Below are 19,820 nucleotides of genomic sequence, written 5' to 3'. Positions count from 1 at the left end.
GTTTTGACAAAGGATCTGCCAGATTCTGTTATGACTTGACATAGTCAATAGAAATCGTTCCACTCTTTAACAGTTGTTTCACCAAATTATGTCACAATTTTATATGTTTATTCTTTCCATTGTAAGTTTTATTTTTAGCTATAGCTATTTTCAATTGGCAATCACAATGCATTGATACAAATGGGGTTGGTTTCATTCCTAAAGGAATGTTTGCTAAGAAGTTTTTCAACCACTCAGCTTCACTACCAGCCATCTTGAGAGCAACAAACTCAGATTCCATTGTTGATCTTGCAATAATAGTCTGCATGGCTGATCTTCATGTAACTGCACCACCCCAAGTGTAAATACATAACCACTAGTTGACTTTGTCTCATCTGAATTAGAGATCTAGTTTGCATCATTGTACCCTTCTAGCACAACGGGAAATCCACTATATTCAATGGTATAATCCATTGTATCTCTCAAGTATTTCATGAGTCTCGCAAGTGCATCCCAATGATCCTGACTAGGACATTGAGTGTATCTACTCAGTCTACTTATTGCATAAGCAATATCTGGTCTAGAAAAGCTCATTAAATGCAATAAACTCCCAATTATCTGGGCATATTGAGTTTGAGAAATAGATTCTCCTCTATTCTTCTTTAATTTAGAGTTAACATCATAAGGGGTGCTCACTGACTTAAAGTCATAATAATCAAACTTCTTAAGAAGTTTCTCAGTGTATTTTTCTTGGGATAGTAATAAGAACAATAGGTAACAATATGTTCTTTTGAACTTCAATCTGTTATTTTTATAACAGTTCTTTATTTATTTTTTAAATCTATTTTGATTTGAAATCTATAAAAGGAGGGGTTAATCTCAGGTCAAAATATACCTTGCAATCACGTTTTGCATACAATTTTCAAGTGCTTCTAGGGAGAGTTTGAAATTCGCTTTAGTTTTTGAAAGTTTTTCTCTAAAACTTCAAGTGCTCTTGTGCAGGTGTCTTTGGTTAAAGATTCAAGGTTCTTTCATTGTTCTGCAACTATAAGGATCTTGTTGTTGATCTCTTGTATCTGCATTTCAGGTGTTTTCCTTCCTATACTTTTCTCTTATAAAGGTGTTTGTAATTGTACTTATTGATAGGGTTTCTTGAAGTAAGTGTATGGCTGAAATAGAGTTTTTCAGCTTGTAATCTTGGGTCTTGGAGGGTTCAAGAACCAAGAAATGTTTTTAAAGATTGCCTTGGTTTAGTGAAATCCATCTTGGTTTAAGATGGGACTAGATGTAGCTCTTGATGAGTGAACCAGTATAAAAATTGTGTGTGCTTTTCTCCTTCCTTGATCTTTGCTTTAAATATGGAATCTGATAATCTGTAATAAATAAATTTTTTGTTTGAAAATTGAATCTATTGTTTTAACGGTTGTTGGGTTAAATCATATTTTGTTCTTCGAGATTCTGATAAGGCCTATATCTTACTTAAAAATTCACTGTGTCTGTAATTGTTGACTAGGTAATACCAGTGTTTAAAATTCAATTAAACAATCTTGTTCAAAGTTCTTTTGTCTTTGAAACTATTTTCAAAAGGTTTTGAAGGTTATTAATTTATGCAATGAATATCTCTTAACTAGACTTTTTAATCTGGTGTATTTAGAATTGTAAAGTCAGAAATTAAATCTTTTGATTTTTTAAAACCACTGTTATATTTCTGGACTGCTTATGAAATCAGAAAATAAATTTGTTTTACTTTGAATCAATTTGTTTTTGTTTGCAAAAGTTTCTTAAAACAATTTCCTTCGGGAAAATTTTATAAGCTCAATCCCCCCCCCCCTCCCCTTCTTGAACTTAGACACTAATAAATCCAACAATCACTTTGTAGATGGGCATGATCGAGCTTATAAGAGATTTGTGTGCAGGTTCAAGAAAGGTGAAGGTCAACTTCAACGCCTATAACAATAATCTCTGTCACACTAACAAGAATGTTGAACAAGATATCATTGTTGTATATTACATTCTATCTAGAAGAAGATGACGAGTTCCACTAGTACTCTTTCTTTCTAGCTTACAACCTGCAAAGTCAGAATCAGAATACCCAACAAGTTGTATAGGGGCATGAGAGGGATACCATAACCCAACAGAAGATGTTCCTTTCAAATATTTTATAATCCTTTTAGCATCTTTGAGATGTGATTCCTTTGGATTTGACTGAAATCTAGCGCAAAGGCACACAACAAACATTATGTCAGGCATGCTAGCTATAAGATAAAGCAAGGATCCTATTAACCCCCTATATTTTGTTTGATTTGTTGATCAAGGATGATCTTGAAGCTTTAATGTCTCCAAATCCATGGTGTTTGATGAAAGGCTGGAGTTGCTACTTGTGTGGGTGGGTTTTGGATAGAATGATGTGTAATCCACTCTTTGTTTGAATCTAAAACAGTTTGGAATCAAAACCTTTTTGAAAAAGATTGTTTTATAAAGAAGTGGAAAAACAACCAGTTGTTTTATCGTTTCAATCGGTTATTTGACACTTAGAGGGTTTTTTAAAAGGGTTTGAAGCTGGTTGACTGACTTTGCCGTCAAACCAATTCAATCGATTGTTTCGAGAATTCAACCGATTGTTTGTTGAAAATCCATAACAAAATGTTTGTTAAGATTGCAAATTAGCTTTAAATGTTTTCTAACTGAATAGGCTCTTGCTTTAAATGTTTTAACAATCTTTTGGAGTATTTAAAGAGGTTGTTATACACTTTTAAAGTTTGATAACAGTTTTGAGACATTTGTGAAAGTGTGAAAACAAATTTGAGTTTTCAAGATTTGCATTCAAGCTTTTGGGTTTTCTCAAAGAAGTGGAATAGGATTGTTGTAATCTTTTGATTTGATCTTCATCAGGTGTAATCCTTTATGTATCTCTTGTATTTATGAATACTGGTGTGTAAGTGCAGAATCAGAGGGTGTTCTGATTTCTGTGGTGTCTGTGTGCCAAAGGAAGTGTGTGACTTGAGGTGTTCAAGGTCACTTCTTAGGTGATGTGTTTGTAATTTGGATTTTGATTGCATAGTAGATACCCAATGGTTTATAGGGACTGGATGTAGCTCTTGGTGTAAGAGTGAACCAATATAAATTTGTTTGTGTGATTCTCTCTTTCCCTGATCTCACATATATTTGTTTTAAGTTGTTTTTATTAACTGCTGATAAAAACAATCGGTTGAATCGCAAAAACAACCGGTTGATTTTCTGGAAATCAACTAAAACAACTTTGTGCATTGCTTTCCATAGTTTCATTCTCTGTGATTCTTCATTGGCTTTCATTATACCTTCAAAGTTTGCGAAAAATCTTTCATAAACAATTCACCCCCTTCTTGGTTAAGGCCATATATTCTAACATGATCCTCAACAACTCCAGCTACATTAGCATCCGTATAGCAGTTGGCAGGCATTGGTGTTGAGGCTTCTTTGTAGTTCTCCATTTCAAATCGTTTGAGTTGTTAGAATGTATGGCCTTAAACGAGAGGGGAGTGAATTGTTTAAAGGGGGTTTTCGCAAACTTTTTAATCTATAATGAAATTCTTTGCAAGAAACCAAATTAGGAATTCAGTTAGCCAAGAAACAAAGCTCAAAACAGTAAAGCACCAGAAAAACAATCGGTTGTTTCGTAGAAACAATCAGTTGTTTATACTAGTAAAAATAACAACTAAATTTAAAGAGTTTAAGGAAGAAAAAGATGCACAAACAGTTTATACTGGTTCACTCTTAAACCAAGAGCTACATCCAGTTTCCCAGAAACCACTAGGGAATCCACTAAGTAATCAAAATCAGATTACATACACACACCACCAAAGAAGTGACCTTGATCCCCTCAAGAAATACACTTCCTTTGGCTCAGCACACACACCAAGAACGTTGATCTTGACAACCTCAAGAACACACAACCCTTCTTGGCTTTACAACACCAGAATGTACAAAGTATTCAGAACGAATAACACTTGTTACAGAATGAACTGAAATCAATACAGATGTAATCCTATTCCACTTCTCTCTTGAAAAACCAAAGCTCAAAAGTGAAAACTCAAATCTTTGAAAGCTCTTTGTGAAAAACTCAAATCTGTTTTTCTTTCTTGTTATTTGTTATAAAACTTAAACAAACTATTTATAGCATTCAAAGAATGGTCAAAGCATTTAAAGCAGGAGCGTATTCAGTTATAAAATCATTTAAAGCTCACTTAACTAACAAATCTGATTCTGTTAGAATTTTTAAACAAACAATTGATTGAAAGAGTGAATCAATCGGTTGTTTTGGTTTGATAACAAGTCAACCAATCAAAACAGTTTTCAAACTTTTCAAAAACACCTAAGTATAAAACAATCGGTTGTTTCGACAAAACAACAAGTTGTTTTTTACTTAGTTTGAAAAACACTTTAAACTTAAAAGATTTGAAAGCACTTAAGCTTTAGATTCAACAAAAAGTGGATTTCAAAGATAAACTACCCTAGATCCTACTCTAAAACATAGCAGCAACTTCAGCCTTCCATCAAACGCTAGGATTTGGATTCTTCAAAGCTTTGATCACACTTGATTCAACATGAGTATCTCCTTGCAATACTTTGATTGATTTAAGAAGATGCCCTTTTTGGATTGCTTGACCTGCAATCCAAGAAAGAAGGAGAGTTCCCCCATCATCGACATCTCAATCTCCCCCTGCATTGCTGTCACAAATTCTTCACACAGTCTATCATTAGTTGATCCAAAAATAATATCATCAACATATATTTGGACTAAGATGACAACAAAATTTGACTTTTTAATAAAAAGGGTTTTGTCAATCTTCCTTCTTTCATAGTTGTGAGATAGAAGAAAGTTACTTAACCTTTCATACCACTATCTAGGCCCTTGCTTGAGACCATACAAAGCTTTTTTCAATTTGTATACATGATTGGGATATAGATGGTCTTCAAACCCGGGTGGTTGTGATACAAAGATTTCCTCATTTACAATCCCATTTAGGAAAACACTCTTCACGTCCATTTGGAACAACTTGAAACCAGTCATGCAGGCAAAGGCCAACAATAATCTCACAGCCTCTAATCTTGCCATTGGTGCGAAAGTTTCGTAATACTCTATTCCTTCTTCTTGATTGTACCCTTTTGCAACAAGTCTTGCCTTGTTTCTTGTGATAACCCCTGTATCATCTGACTTGTTTCTGAATACCCACTTTGTTCCTATAACATTCATTTGATCTGTCCTAGGAACCAGAAGCCACACATCATTCCTTACGAATTGATTAAGTTCCTCATGCATAGCAGCTATCTAATGTTCATCCTTAAGTGCTTCATTGATTGACTTGGGTTCAACTTTGGAGACAAAAGCCATATGGTTGCAGAAGTTTGATATTGTCCTTCTTGTAGATACACCTTTATTAATTTGCCGATTGATGTTTTCTACTGAGAGATCTCCGGGAATCCTCCACTCTTTAGGAAGTTCACATTGTTGCAGATTTTCAATCGGTTGTTTCGCAGAATCAATCGGTTGTTTCGCAGAATCAATCGGTTGATTTTCTGGACAATTTTCCATATTCTTCAAAAAGATATTTTGTTGATCTTTTTCTGCACTAAACTTCACTGAACCTTGTTCTACATTGTTAGTTCATAAAAAACAATATGTACAAATTCCTCTACAATCATAAGTCTCTTATTATAAACTCTATAGGCATGACTAGATAAGGAGTAACCAAGAAAAATACCATTATCGGCTTTTTCATCAAACTTACCAAGATTGTCTTTACCATTTTTCAGAATGTAGCATTTATACCCAAATACCTTTAGATGTCCTATGTGAGGCTTGCTTCCATTGAGCAGTTCATATGGAGTCTTTTTCAGAATGGGCCTGATAAGAACACAGTTCATTACATAACATGTTGTACTTACTGCATCTGCCCAAAAGTACTTTGGTAAGGAGGATTCATTTAAGATTATTCTTGCCAGCTCTTCAAGTGATTTGTTTTTCCTTTCCACCACACCATTCTGCTGAGGTGTCCTTGGTGAAGAGAAATTGTGAGAGATGCCCAACTTATCACAGAAGGTGCTGAATTTCTCATTTTGGAGTTCTCCACCATGATCACTCCTAATGGCACCAATGCTGCTGTAGCAGGAGTTTTATAGCCTCTTGGCTAGCTTCTTAAATGCAGAGTAGGCCTCACTTTTTGAATGCAAAAACATTGTCCATGTAAACTTGGAAAAGTCATCAACCACAACAATAGCATAATAATTCCGTCCAAGGCTCATAGTTCTTGAAGGACAAAACAGATCCATATGTAGCAGCTCAAGGGGTTTTGAGGTGGAAACAATGTTTTTCAGTTTAAAAGACCGTTTTGTTTGTTTCCCCTTTTGACAAGCTTCACACACATGATTCTTCTCAAACTTGAGTTTGGGTAAGCCAATTACAAGATCATTTGAAATTAATTTGTCCAGGTGATGCATATGAATGTGTGCAATTCTTCTATGCCAAAGCCATGATTCTTCATACTTGGTCAAAAGACAACCAATAGATGTGGAATTTGAAATATCAAGTAAATAAACATTATTAATTCTCTTACCAACCAACAACACTTCCTTTGAATTTGGTAGACGAATCTCACAGAAGTTAGTTTTGAATGTGACTTGATATCCTCTATCACAAAGCTGACTTATGCTGAGAAGGTTGGGCTTGAGCTTGAGACCTTCCACATAGAAGACATCATGAATCAGAAAACTATTTTCATTACCAATCGTACCTTTTTCAAGGATCTTTCCTTTGTTATTATCCCCATAGGTCACATGGCCTTCCTGCTTAAGAATGATGTTGACAAATTTTGATACATCTCTAGTCATGTGCTTGGAGCAACCATTGTCCAAGTACCATTACTGCTGATTTTTCATCAATAAATTATGCAAAAATTAAAATCAGGTGGCATGATCTGGTCCCCTAATAAATTTGGGTCCATGAATGTTAATTTGATTGTTAGGAACCTTAGGATTCTTGGGAACCCACTTTAGGATACCTTTACGAACAAAAAATTTGCGAATTTTGCAAAACCTGACAGAATGACCCTTTCTTATACAGTAGAAACAAGAAACAACAGGTTGTTTCGACTACTCAATCAGTTGATTTTCTGTAATGGTTGAAATAGGTTTTGAAATGCCACTGTTCTTGCTTTGTGGGTTAAAACCCATACCAGATTTTCCAAAAGCACAATTTTGAGATGCTAAGACATTCTCAAAGTTGGATTTTCCTTTTGAAATTCTACCCACAGTTTTCACAAGATAAAAAACCTTCTTTTGAAGAGATTCACAGTTTTTGCAAGAACTAGATTCACACTTGCAAGAAGAATTTTGACAAATCATTTCTAAGTTTTTAAAATCAGTTTTTGAGTGGTTCAAATCTTCTTTCAAGACCTTGACTCTATTTTTCAACCAATTGTTTTTACTTTTCAACCGATTGTTTGAAAAGGTTAATCTATGAGGTTCTTCATCAGTCTCTTTAAAAGCCTCAAGAAGTTGATAATAACAATCACATTTGGTAGAGGAGGATGTACTTACACTGTTTGATGCAAAATCTTCTTTTGCCATCAGACATACGTTTATTTTGGAAACTGCAGAGGATGATCCAGAAGAGAACTTGTCACTGTCCAACCAAGCATTTCTTGAATCTTTATGAATTCTTTGAAGAGTATCCCACATGTCTTTAGTTGAAACACACTTTGTAACTCTAAGAAATTCATTAGAATCAAGAGCAGAAACAATGATATTTTTAGCAACACAATCAAGATGATTTTTTTCACTTTCAGAGAAAACAATATTAGTTTCAAGCAAAGGTATGAAAGAACTATTTGTGATGACATCCCAGATTTGTCTATCGATAGAATCAACAAAAATTTTCATTCTTATACACCATAGCTGATAGCTCTCACCAGAGAATAAAGGTGGTCTATTGATGGAAGCTCCCTCCCCAAAAGGTAACTTGTCAGCCATTAAAACAGATTTGAAAAACAAAACTTGAAAAAATTTCGAGAACCTAGCTCTTGATGCCAATTGTAAGAATTAATGGCCTAAACAAGAGGGGGGGAATTGTTTAATGGAAGTTTTTCCCAAATACTGGCTAAAAATGAAGATTGATAATGATTTACAGATCAAAGAATCAGATCAACCAAGAAAACAAATTGATTAAAACTGTTATCAGAAAAACAACCGGTTGAAAATACGTTTTAACCGATTGTTTATGGCAGCAGAGATAAAATCACAATTCAAACATATTTCAAATGAGTGAGAGAGAGAAAATCACACAAATAATTATACTAGTTCACTCTTTACAGCAGAGATAAAATCACAATTCAAACATATTTCAAATGAGTGAGAGAGAGAAAATCACACAAATAATTATACTAGTTCACTCTTTACCAGAGCTACATCCAGTGTCCAGAAAACCATTGGGTATTCACTAGGTAATCAACAACAAATTACAATACACCACAACCTCAAATAGGTGATCTTGACCACTTAAGAACACACACCCTCTTTGACTTCACACACAATCATTGCATTCCCTTTTCTGGTTGTTGAGTAACTTTGAAGTATTTTTGTTGTCTTCTTTCTTTTTTCGCTATCATATGATGAACTCTTATGTTGAGAAGCATTAAATGCATGTCATGGAGCATTAAATTCTCTTCTTTTCTTTACGCTTGATAGCTGGTAGTACCTTGTTAGAATAGATATCAATTTAGACAATATCAACAAGAGAGATGAGTGAAACTCACTAAACAATCTCACTAGAGTAAACACAAAGACGTGTTAAACAATCCAACTGTGAATAATTTCGTTAGACGATCTCACAATGTTGGAATGTGCCAGATGATCTCGCTGGATGATTCCAAATGACATATCAAAGCATATGAATCCAAAAGCACAAATAAATCTTATCAAGAAAATGCTTATGGACACACTAGACAGTCGCTAAAGCCTACATGTGATAGACGATTACCTCGTCTTCTATTTATTAGACAGTCTATTATATCAAGGAGTATATATACTTAACTTTTACACTCATATAACATTTTCTATCACAATGTTAATGTCTTCGAATATTATTTGACATTCTTAATTCCTATAAAACAAAGTTTTCAAAAATATTAATGATCGAATGATTTTGGAATTTTTTTGTATTTGAAAACGTAAAATAGAGCACACTAAAAATCTAAAAATCTAAAATATTGTGTGCTTTAATGTTTTGTGAATGAAATACAATTTCTATATTGATCATAAACTATTTCAAACACAGTTTTGCATTCAAAGATTAAGTTTAAAATTGTATTGAAAAGTTTTCAAATGAATAGTATATTGCTAGAAAGGTTTTGAAAAATAGAGCACACATATTTTTCATACCAAAGCGTTTTTTCGAAATATATTTTGTGAAAATATATCCATGTTAAAATCGGATTATAATTCAAATTTCAAATTTTATGTTAACTTAAAAACTATTTGAAAATGCATTCATAGTGTAAATCTTAAAATAGAAGGTTTGGATAATTAAAAAATAATCACATTATGTTTGCTTTATTTTTATGAATTAATTTGAACTTCATTCAACCCCTTCTAAAACCAAATGTCCCTTTACTCATAATTATGACGATTTTTTTTAATAGACTTAATGAAATCAAAATGTTCCACCAATAGAGTTCAACCTTTATAAAACCAAATGTCCCTTCAATCATCTCATAAGTATGACAATTCTTTTTTAAAACCAAATGTCCCTTCAATCATAAGTATGACAATTTTTTTTAATAGACTTAATGAAATCAAAATGTTCTACCAATAGAGACGTAGTAATTATACTTATAAATTGATTTTAATTTATAAAGAATTTAGTATTTATCTTTTTCTTGTATAACTAATTATGAAAACCACTCAATCAAGATGAATTGTTTGCAACAACTTGCTCCATCCTACCACACAAAAGAAGGACCTACTTGAAATATATTAACTTCATATTATATCTTCATGCAAATTAGTTAGAATTAAATAAGTGTTAGATTTCTTCTGTTTTGAATATCCAATTTTTCTTAAATTATGTGTTCAATAAGTTAAATACAATTTAGGTATCAAATATATAACTTTTGTTTTATTTTGTTTTGAGTATCAATTTTTTTTTTTTAAATTGAGTGTATAACAAATTAAATAATTTTATTTATGTATCTTGTATTATAGGTTAATTCTACTGTCCACATGTGTTGAAAAATAATAATATACATTAATTCTCTTATATTATTTTGTAAAAGATATATTATCACATTATAAAAACAATATAAGTTATTTTTATATTAAGAAAGTTGAAAGATTAAAAAAACTGATTTTTTTTTAAATAATACTTCAAAGTCAACATAATAATAAAATTAAAATATAAATAATATCATTACAAAAAATTATTAAATAACTAATTATTCAAAAAATAAAATTAGCTATATATTGATTAAATTATTATTATTTTATAAACTAAAAAATTATTGATATTTAAATTAATTTTTAAATGTTTAAATTAATTTATAAATTGATATTTAATTAATACTTAATTATCTATTAAATTTTAATTATTATATTTAGAATCTAAATTAGTTAATAGTTAATTAAATATCAATTTTAAAATTAATTTAAATTTTTTATTTATAATAAAAAATACTTTAGATATTAATAATTTTTAATTTTAAAATAATATCTAATTCTTAATAATTATTATTTTTTTCTTTAAAAATAGTTTTTATTTAATGATTTTTTTAATAAATATTTTAAAAACTTATATTAAAATTTAAAATTTTTAAAAATTATTAAATACTTAATAAAAAAAAAATATATTAAGAACATTAAATTTATTTAGTCAGAGATTAAATTTCAATTTTCAAAAGTTATATAAATTAACGTATAAGTTGGGTATATTGCATTAATAATGTGTTTTGTGAGATTAGTATGCAGTTTATAAATTAACATTGGTAAATTAGTTCATATCTGATAATGATTGAGAAACTTCTAATTTAAAGTTTAGAATTCTATCATATTAGAAATGTTTTGTTGAAATAACTAATAAACTTGAAAATTATAAAATGACACGAAATTATTTTGAATTCAACTTTCAATTTTATAATTTAAACTTTTTTATTTCTCAATCTCTACTACTTATTATTGTCTTTTTTAACAGTCTTCATCATGTATTTTTTTTATATATAGCATTGTGTAATGAAATATTACATACGTTTAATTTTTTAATTTAAATTATATAAAAAATTCAAAAATAATTTAAAATATTAAAAATATTATAATAATATTTTTTTTTTGTAAAATTAGGAATAAATAATAATGGATAAAAAATAATAATAATAAGAAAATATATTAAAATATAAAGGATATTAATGAAAAAAAAATCATATAAGTTAGAACTATTTGAAATAACTTAGTAACTAAGAAATTGAAAGCTCTGAAATAATATTAATTAAAAAAATTATCATTTTAAATAATATTCTATACAAAGATAAAAATATGTTTTAGTTTTGAAAAAAAAGGTAAACTTGAGTCCTATTTCTTTAAAGATATTTCTCTATTTTTAATTTCTTTAATTTTGAAATACAACACTCTTCATTCATTAGTGCTATCATTATCTAGATAACTTTCCTTCTTCTCATCCATATGGAAATCACTTTGAAAATAAAAATAAAAATATTAAAATTCAAAATTAAAAAGTAAAATCAAATATTGCAAATTTTAAATAGATTGAAACCATAATATATATTATATATATATATATATTTATTATATATAAAGGGGATTCTCCTCTTAACTGCTCTTAATTTTTTTTCCTATTTTATCCTTATATTAAATTTAATTTTATTATTGTATTATGGTCATTGTGTCATTTCTTATTCCCCTCTTAACTGCTCTTAATTTTTTTTTCCCATTTTATCCTTACTTAATAATTTATTGTATTAATTTATTTTGGTTATTTGGATATTTTATAATTTCAAAAATTAATAAAATAATTTTTTAATTTTAAAATTTATTTTATTTGTTATTATTTAACTAGAGAGTGGAGAGAATGGGGAGAGTGAGAGATTGATTGTGGACCACCTTAGCAGGAGAGGGAGATTTGATACGACTTTTCTGATTTAAACTGATATTTTTTTTATTAAAATTGATTTAAGAAACAAATTTTATGATTCTCCACTACACATAACCCACACATCCTACTTTCCACTTTCTCTCTCCTATATAGGTACTTAGTTCCCACTTTCTCTCTCCACTATTCTTTAACTTCTCATTTTAATGTTATTAAGAGAAATTGTTTTTAAAAAATAAAAAAAATACTAAAAAAATAAAAAATACGGATACAGTGCCTGTGTTTCCGCTAGTATATATAAAGATATATTTGTGAAAAAAAACAATATGAATTATTTTGAATTATTAAGTAAGAGGCTTAAATAGGTAATTGGGCCCAAAAAAATTAAAAATTGTACATTTGATATAATAATTATTTTGTTTGGTTTTATTATTTTTATTTTATATTTGACCTCTATGAATACCTTGCATTACTTATATTTAAAAATATATATGATGATGAAAAACATATAAATATTATAATAAAAAAAATAATATCAAAATAAAAAGAACGTAAAAGTAGTAAATTCTTCATACGAAAAAAAAACAATGTTTTAAACATAAATAAATTGATATTAGAGATGATGGGAATTAATGAAAGGGGGGTGGAATTAGGATTTTGAGAAGTGACGCAGCAACAGGCTTATATATACCCTAGTTCCTTTGCTTATTGTGAAACTAAAACCCCAAACCAAAAGCGGTGCCAGCAGCGGCGACCCCTTCTCCAAGCTTCTCTTTTCCGTTACATATATATTCACTTCTTCTTCTTCCTTTCCTCTTGAATCTTCACCTTCAATTGGATCATGGAAGACCTCTCTCCTTCCTCCGATACCACAAGTATATTCTTTCATTCTCTTTCTCTGTTCTTGCAAAACTCTTTCTAATTCAATTATATTGTTTTTGTGCATGCCTTCTGTCTTTCTTTATTGGGTTGTTGCTTTTGAAGTGTTTGTGCTTGTGATTAGAGGTGTGTTCGTGATGAACAATCATTCCTCTCTATCTCTTTGGTGTGTGGTGAATTGGCTCAAAAGTAGGTTTTGCATGTGTACAATTTTGGATAAAGATTGATGTTCTTGAGATTATGGAAGTAAAAAATATTTTATTGTTTTTGTTTAATTTTTGTGAAATTTGAGAGTGATGCCCTAGGTAGTGGTGAATAGTTTGAATTTAATGTTTAGATTAATAGAAAGGTCATTTATATGAAACTGTTCTGAAGGGTTTAAGAGTGTTTTTACTGGTGTGATAGTGTTTGTTGTGTTGCTCAAATTTTTTTTTTTTGAAAAAAAAATTATTTCATTTTTGCTTTTTATTGTGAGTTTTTTTTTGTTTGCTGTTGAAACTGTTCTTTCAATGATGAGTTTTATTTACCATTTTAATGCAGAAGCTGCAGATTTACTGCAGAATTTATCCTTGGACTCTGAGCCCAAGACCGCCGTAGTTGCTGAGCCTGCAAAGAAGGTTTGTATTTTTGCTATAGAATTGATGCATTTGAAACTTTGGTTGTGTTGTGATAACAAAATTTTTATAGTCTGCTTCTATACAGAATGGACACGGACACGGTCCAGCTAGGGGGGTGTCCAAGCCATTTAACCTGAATGCAAGCTTCACTCCAAATGGACATCCGTCTACTGCGTACTATTATGGAGGTAAGGTAAGCTGTTATGACTTCAGTGGATGATGTGAAAGTTGTTGATTGAATAACTTATCCTTCTGGAAAATTGATGGTGGCTATAAGATTCCGTGCAGGTTATGATGGGCAAGGTGATTGGAACTCTTACTCCAGATATATGAACTTTAATGGAGGGATGACACAAGTAAGCATCTCTTGTTCTGGTTACTACTGGACTTTAATGAAGCTGTGTATATAATTTTATATTATAAGTATAACTGAGTATTCTGGCTAAGTTGCTCAATTCTGCTATATGTTATTGTTAAGTTCAACACCAAACTATTCTACTTTCTAAAATCATCTATCAGATGATTCTAAATTATTTAGTCAATATTGCAGAAACATACTGTTTCAAATTTTAAATAGTAAATAACAGTACATTATTTGTGATTTTCTAGTTTTGATCACTTTAACGGGCCTAAAGTCATTTGGGGTAACTATAATTAACTCTGCTGAGGTTGGCACTTTAATATTGACACCATCCTTTTTATGATATTATACCAATTTTCTTTGCCTTGTTATTTTTAAGGGCATAAAGTAAGTAGTGTGGTTGGACTTTCCCTAACAAAAGGGTGTAAGTTTTGTAATCCTTATCTTCTAGGGAGGTAAGCATAATTAGCCATGATAATTTCCTTCTTTTGCTAATTTTCTTAGATGTGTTGGTTCTAATCTTTCTTATTCCACTTATTGTTGCAAGTATATGATTTGCTTCTTACTATTTTAAAGAACAAAATATAGATTTACTAAATTGTTAAAGGTGAGACAATCTAATAGTGTGCTTTTTTTGTGTGTAATGAATTTATTAACAGGGTGTTTGGGGAGACGGCTCTTCTTATTTGTACCATCAAGGTTATGGTTATACACCATATGGAGCACCCATGCAACATGATGATAAATTCTATGGGCTTCAACAGTACCATTACCCTTCTTCCTACTACCAGTCTCCAACTTCTGCTGATGGGTCATTTGCTGCTAATAAAATCAATGCTCAACCAGGGAAAATATCTGCTGCAGTCAGTGATGAACATACCCCTTCTGGTGTTATTAATAATGGAAGCAGTGTTGGTGTTGTCAACGAAGATTCTACAAATAACAATGGGTTGAAGGATTTTTTGTCAAGTTCCAGGCCCTCATTGTTGAATTCAAATGATTCTACTTATCAAAGGGCTGGCTTTCCTGCATATGCTCCTTTGCCAGGACATCAAGATTCAAGAGTAGTTCCTCATGGGACTCAACCAGCATTACCTTCAGATGCCTTAATATTTTCTGATCAAAAGTCCAATGATGGAGCAAAAATTGGATTATCTTCTCCAGCTGTGCCTGTCAAAAAAACATCCTCTCAAAGGAATACGGCTATTCCTCTGCAACTTCCACAGTCCATGGTATGCTTGGTCTATCACGCCCCTCCTGTTCCTCTGTATGAGACGGGATTTAAGTATTTAAATGTATTTGTTTATCCCTTTTACAACTTAAGCTTGCATTTTGTATTTTGTATTTTGTACTTTTGCTGTCAAAAGTTTTCCAAGAGAATATACTTTCTTCAACCAACTTTCTATTTATATTATGTCAGGCAAGCCCCAATGTACTAGTTTCTGTTAGTTGAGGGAGTTATAGTTGGTAAGATTTCTTACAGAATTGCAGGTAGTTTATAGAAGACAGGGAAGAAGATTAAGACTGATCTGTTTAGTATGGTATCGGTTTTGGGGGGAAGATGTCAGGTTATGCATGTGTATATTCTTGTGGTTATGCATGTTCTAGTCATTTCTACTTAATTATGCAGCTACATGTCCTGTCCTATGGTCGATAGCTTGATTTTGGTCTGTGCACAATATTATTTCAAATTTCTAAGATTAAAATGAACTCAAAACTAACTCTTAAACTGATTCTTCGATGCAGAGCTATAGTTCCATGCATTCATCTGGACCAGAACCATTCTATGGATTCATGAATGGGATATACCCAAGCAACGCAATGTACAACCAATATGGAAACACATATAGAGCCAATTCTCATATTGGACCTGCTCCCTATGGATTTAGAACAGGGTCCTTTGATAACAAGCTTAAAGCTGCAAATGGCCGTGTTAATGATCATTTTAAAAAAAATATGGATGGCTTTGGTGAGCTGAATAAGGGACCAAGATCTGGCAATTGTTCTGATGATAAAAGTATGAAAGGTCCTGAAGCTGCCACATTATTACCCGAGGGACAGAATCTTCTAATTAAAAGTGACAATAAAGAATCGCTTCTCATTCCTAATAAGAAAGAGTACGATGGAGAAGATTTTCCTGAGAATTATTCTGATGCAAAATTCTTTGTCATCAAATCTTATAGTGAGGATGATATTCATAAAAGCATAAAATATAATGTTTGGGCAAGCACCCTTAATGGCAACAAAAAGCTGGATGCAGCATATCATGAAGCCAAGGAGAAGCCTGGTGACTGTCCTGTATTTTTGCTATTTTCGGTGAGTTGCTCTGACTTTATATGGCAATTAGTTTGACTCCTATGCGTTATTGCTCTTACTAAGCCTCGTGTTGTTTCTTGGGGTGCAGGTCAACACCAGTGGACAATTTGTTGGTTTAGCAGAGATGGTGAGCCCAGTTGATTTTGGTAGAACTTTGGAGTACTGGCAGCAGGATAGGTGGACTGGTTGCTTTTCTGTGAAGTGGCATATCATAAAAGATATCCCGAACAGTGTGTTGAGGCACATTACTCTAGAAAATAATGAAAACAAACCTGTCACCAATAGTAGAGACACTCAGGAGGTATTGACTCAGTACCTTATTTCATTCCCTTGAATCTCTTCCCCTTTCAACTCGCTGTACTCATCTATGTTATCCGCAGGTTAACTTTGAGAAGGGTATTCAAGTTCTCAAAATCTTCAAGGAGCAGTCAAGCAAGACATGCATCCTGGATGATTTTGGCTTTTATGAGACTCGTGAAAAAATGATTCAGGAAAGAAAATCTAAGGAACAACAGTTTCCAAAACAGGTAAAACGAACCTTCAAATCACATATTAAGAATAAGTTTTGGCATTTCAAATGTTCCTGCGAGTTTTTCCTCTTGTGTTTTTTATTACTATGCACCTTCCTAAACCCTAAGATACATTCTGTATCATGCCTTTTCTGCCTGATTAAGCACTTCAAATCTCCTGTGGTATTGTAGGTTAGCAAGTCTCACGATGGAGCCTTGATTGATGAATCAGCTACTACAGGTGAATCAGGACAAAAGGAAAATCTGGTAGAAGTGAATGGATCAACAACACAAGCAATTGAAGACTGTTCGAAGAACTGCTAAACATGTGACAGTGGTAGATTGTAGAGTGGTTAAAAATGTAGTTTTCGTATCCCCTACCCCTTTCCAATCTTTTTTCATGCACTCCTTTATATAGTATGGAGCCAGTTTTTGTGTTTTCTATTGCTAGTTATACCTCATTTACATGCTTATTTTGTTTGACCTTGGTATTGTAGTGAATGTAGCCGCATTGCCTCTTTTAAAAGTTAAATTATTAAGCAAGGTTGAAAATAATGAGGTTAATTAATTACTATACAATCTAACTTTTAATAAATTCAACAAATCAAAAATCAACTTTTAGTATTCATATAAGTTAACAATTTTATATGTATAATAATTCATAATTTCTTTATAAAACAAGAAATGATATTTTAACGAGCAGGTAAAGGTAGACCTTCTTAAGTGGTCCATTATTTATGTACCTTCAATGGATTCAGGGATTGTCTTCTTGCATCACCATATTTTCTTCCTGCACCTTCATGGGTTAACCATTTAACCCTTAATAAAAAAGATAAGCCCTACAACACCCCTTTTCATCTTTTTATATAGAGCTATTTCTGGAGAGTACTATCAATCTTTCTCTTTTGTTTTATTTTTTTCAGTGAGCACTCCCATCAAATGTCAGTTTTTGGCATGTTTCTTAAATGTTTCCACAGAAAAGGTGTCTAGTTTTTGAGAAATTAAATGAATTTAATTCAAATGTGTTTCGGGAAATTAAAATGAATTTAATTCAAATGTGCATTTTGGGAAATTAAAATGAATTTAGTTCAAATGTGAGTTTCCCTAAATTAGAATGAATTAAATTCAAGTGAGTTTTGGTTCACTCTTTTGATAATAAATCTATTTAATTGAAAATCGGATTTGAGATTCAAGTCTTGTCTTTGAAGATTTCATGCAATTCCAAAATATAATATAAAATTTATATTTCAAATTATTTAATTTAAAATTATATTATTGATTGTACAACTCATAAATATAAAAATTATATATTTTAAATTATTTAATGCATAATATAAAATTATATTATTGATTGTATAATTTATAAATATAAAATTTATATATATATATTTAATTTAGAATATAACTTTTAAATTATATTATTTAGTTGTAAAATTTATAACAAAATATATTTTGAAGTACAATTAAAACATAAATTATATTATATTTTGAATTATAAAATTTAAAATATAAATTTTATATTTTGTACCATACAATTTGAATTAATCAAATTTTAAATTATGTAATTTTAAAAACATTTTATATTATTTTTATTAACGTACTAGGGAAACAGATAACATCCACATTTTTTAGTTTTTATTTTTACTATTATTATATATATTTTTATATATAAATTCATGTGTATTTGTATTTATGAGAGACATATTATTAGATTTCAAGAGATTTGAGGAAGAAGAGAGATAAAATAAGAGAGAAAAAATTAAAAAACTGCTCAAAACTGATGACTCTTTTAAAGAAAAGAATCAATCTCTTCATTCTCTTACCAATTAAGTGACCACAAATAAAATAAAATTAACTTACCAATCTTTCTATTAAAATAAAATAAAATTTTAAAATTAAAAAAATGTTTTATTAATTTTTAAAATTATAAAATATTTAAATAAAAAAAATAATTTAATAAAATAAAATATTAAGTAAGGATAAAATAGAAAAACAATTTAGAGTATTTAAAAAGTGGAAAATTTCTTTATATATAGATATAAATATATAATTCAAAATAGAAATTTTTTGTTTTTACATGTTAACTCCTATTAAAAAGCTTTTGAATTTTAAAATTATAAAAATATTAATAAAATATAATAAGATAACTTTGGTATTTTAAAAAATATAAATTTTAAATCCTGTAATGTAATTTAGAAAGTCTTTAAATTATACATTACAAAGTTATTAAAGTATTAATAAGATATAAGATAATTTTTGGTATTTTAAAAGAAGAAATTATGGAGTTTCATTATGTGTAATTTGAACCCGCGTTTCCAATTGGATATTTTCTTCCTCTCTGAGTTTTATATTTTCTCTTTCTCCCACACACATAAATGCAAGGTTTTCGAAAAAAGGACACCAGACTTTTATATTGGAAAAGAATACAAAAATATAACACTGTCATTGTCAAGACCCTTGTATGATGATGAACTAAATATGGTGCAAAAAGATCAAGGATAGAATATTGTTGTAAAACAAATAAAATGTTTGTTTTGGTTTTTTTATAACTTGCAAAACAAATAAAATGTTTGTTTCGGTTTTTTTATAACTTGTAAAACAGAAGTTTTAGTTTTTTCTCACTTTTACACTAATACCGATAACATTTTACCACAGTGAGAAAATGAAGGATTAAGTAAATTGAAAAGAATGAAAATGACCATTAGAGAAGGAAGAAATGATGATTAAAAAATGAGCTTTTCATTCTGCACTACATTGCCATCATTTGAAAGTGAGCCCCATGGGTTGCTAAATGACCAAAATACTCTCACCAATTTGTATTCAACTATATTTTCATTTATCTCCCACCTTTCTTCTTCCTCATATATTCGATGCACCCATCAATTGTTGTACTTGTGAGAGTCTCTGCCTCCTAAAAATTGTTACTGACTTTGTCTCATTATCGTCATCGTATAACATGTTCATTTTTGTGTTTTTTCTTTGTTTTTCTGGTGTTGCGTGATTCTAGAACAGTTTCTCTGAAATTTGTG

General features: G+C 30.5%; 1 protein-coding gene across 4 annotated transcripts; it reads left to right on the top strand.

Moving 5' to 3' along the window:
- Positions 1–12,730: 12,730 nt before the first annotated feature.
- On the top strand, positions 12,731–17,274 carry LOC137837391 (YTH domain-containing protein ECT2-like). 4 transcript variants are annotated; one of them, XM_068646368.1, is made up of 9 exons: positions 12,731–12,984; positions 13,529–13,605; positions 13,691–13,793; positions 13,894–13,961; positions 14,626–15,198; positions 15,713–16,282; positions 16,371–16,583; positions 16,663–16,809; positions 16,984–17,274. In XM_068646368.1, the coding sequence occupies exons 1-9, from the start codon at positions 12,951–12,953 to the stop codon at positions 17,113–17,115; spliced, it is 1,917 nt and encodes a 638-aa protein (XP_068502469.1). In that variant the 5' UTR covers positions 12,731–12,950; the 3' UTR covers positions 17,116–17,274. The 4 variants fall into 4 exon arrangements, with proteins under 4 accessions (XP_068502469.1, XP_068502466.1, XP_068502470.1 ...); XM_068646365.1 differs by having other exon boundaries at positions 12,748–12,984; positions 13,676–13,793; XM_068646369.1 differs by having other exon boundaries at positions 12,816–12,984; positions 13,691–13,798.
- Positions 17,275–19,820: the final 2,546 nt, after the last annotated feature.

This window comes from Phaseolus vulgaris, chromosome 4 (genome assembly GCF_000499845.2).
Source record: "Phaseolus vulgaris cultivar G19833 chromosome 4, P. vulgaris v2.0, whole genome shotgun sequence".
NCBI lineage: Eukaryota > Viridiplantae > Streptophyta > Magnoliopsida > Fabales > Fabaceae > Phaseolus > Phaseolus vulgaris.
Note: the sequence above shows the minus strand (reverse complement) of the source record. Positions and strands in the feature narration are given on the sequence as shown.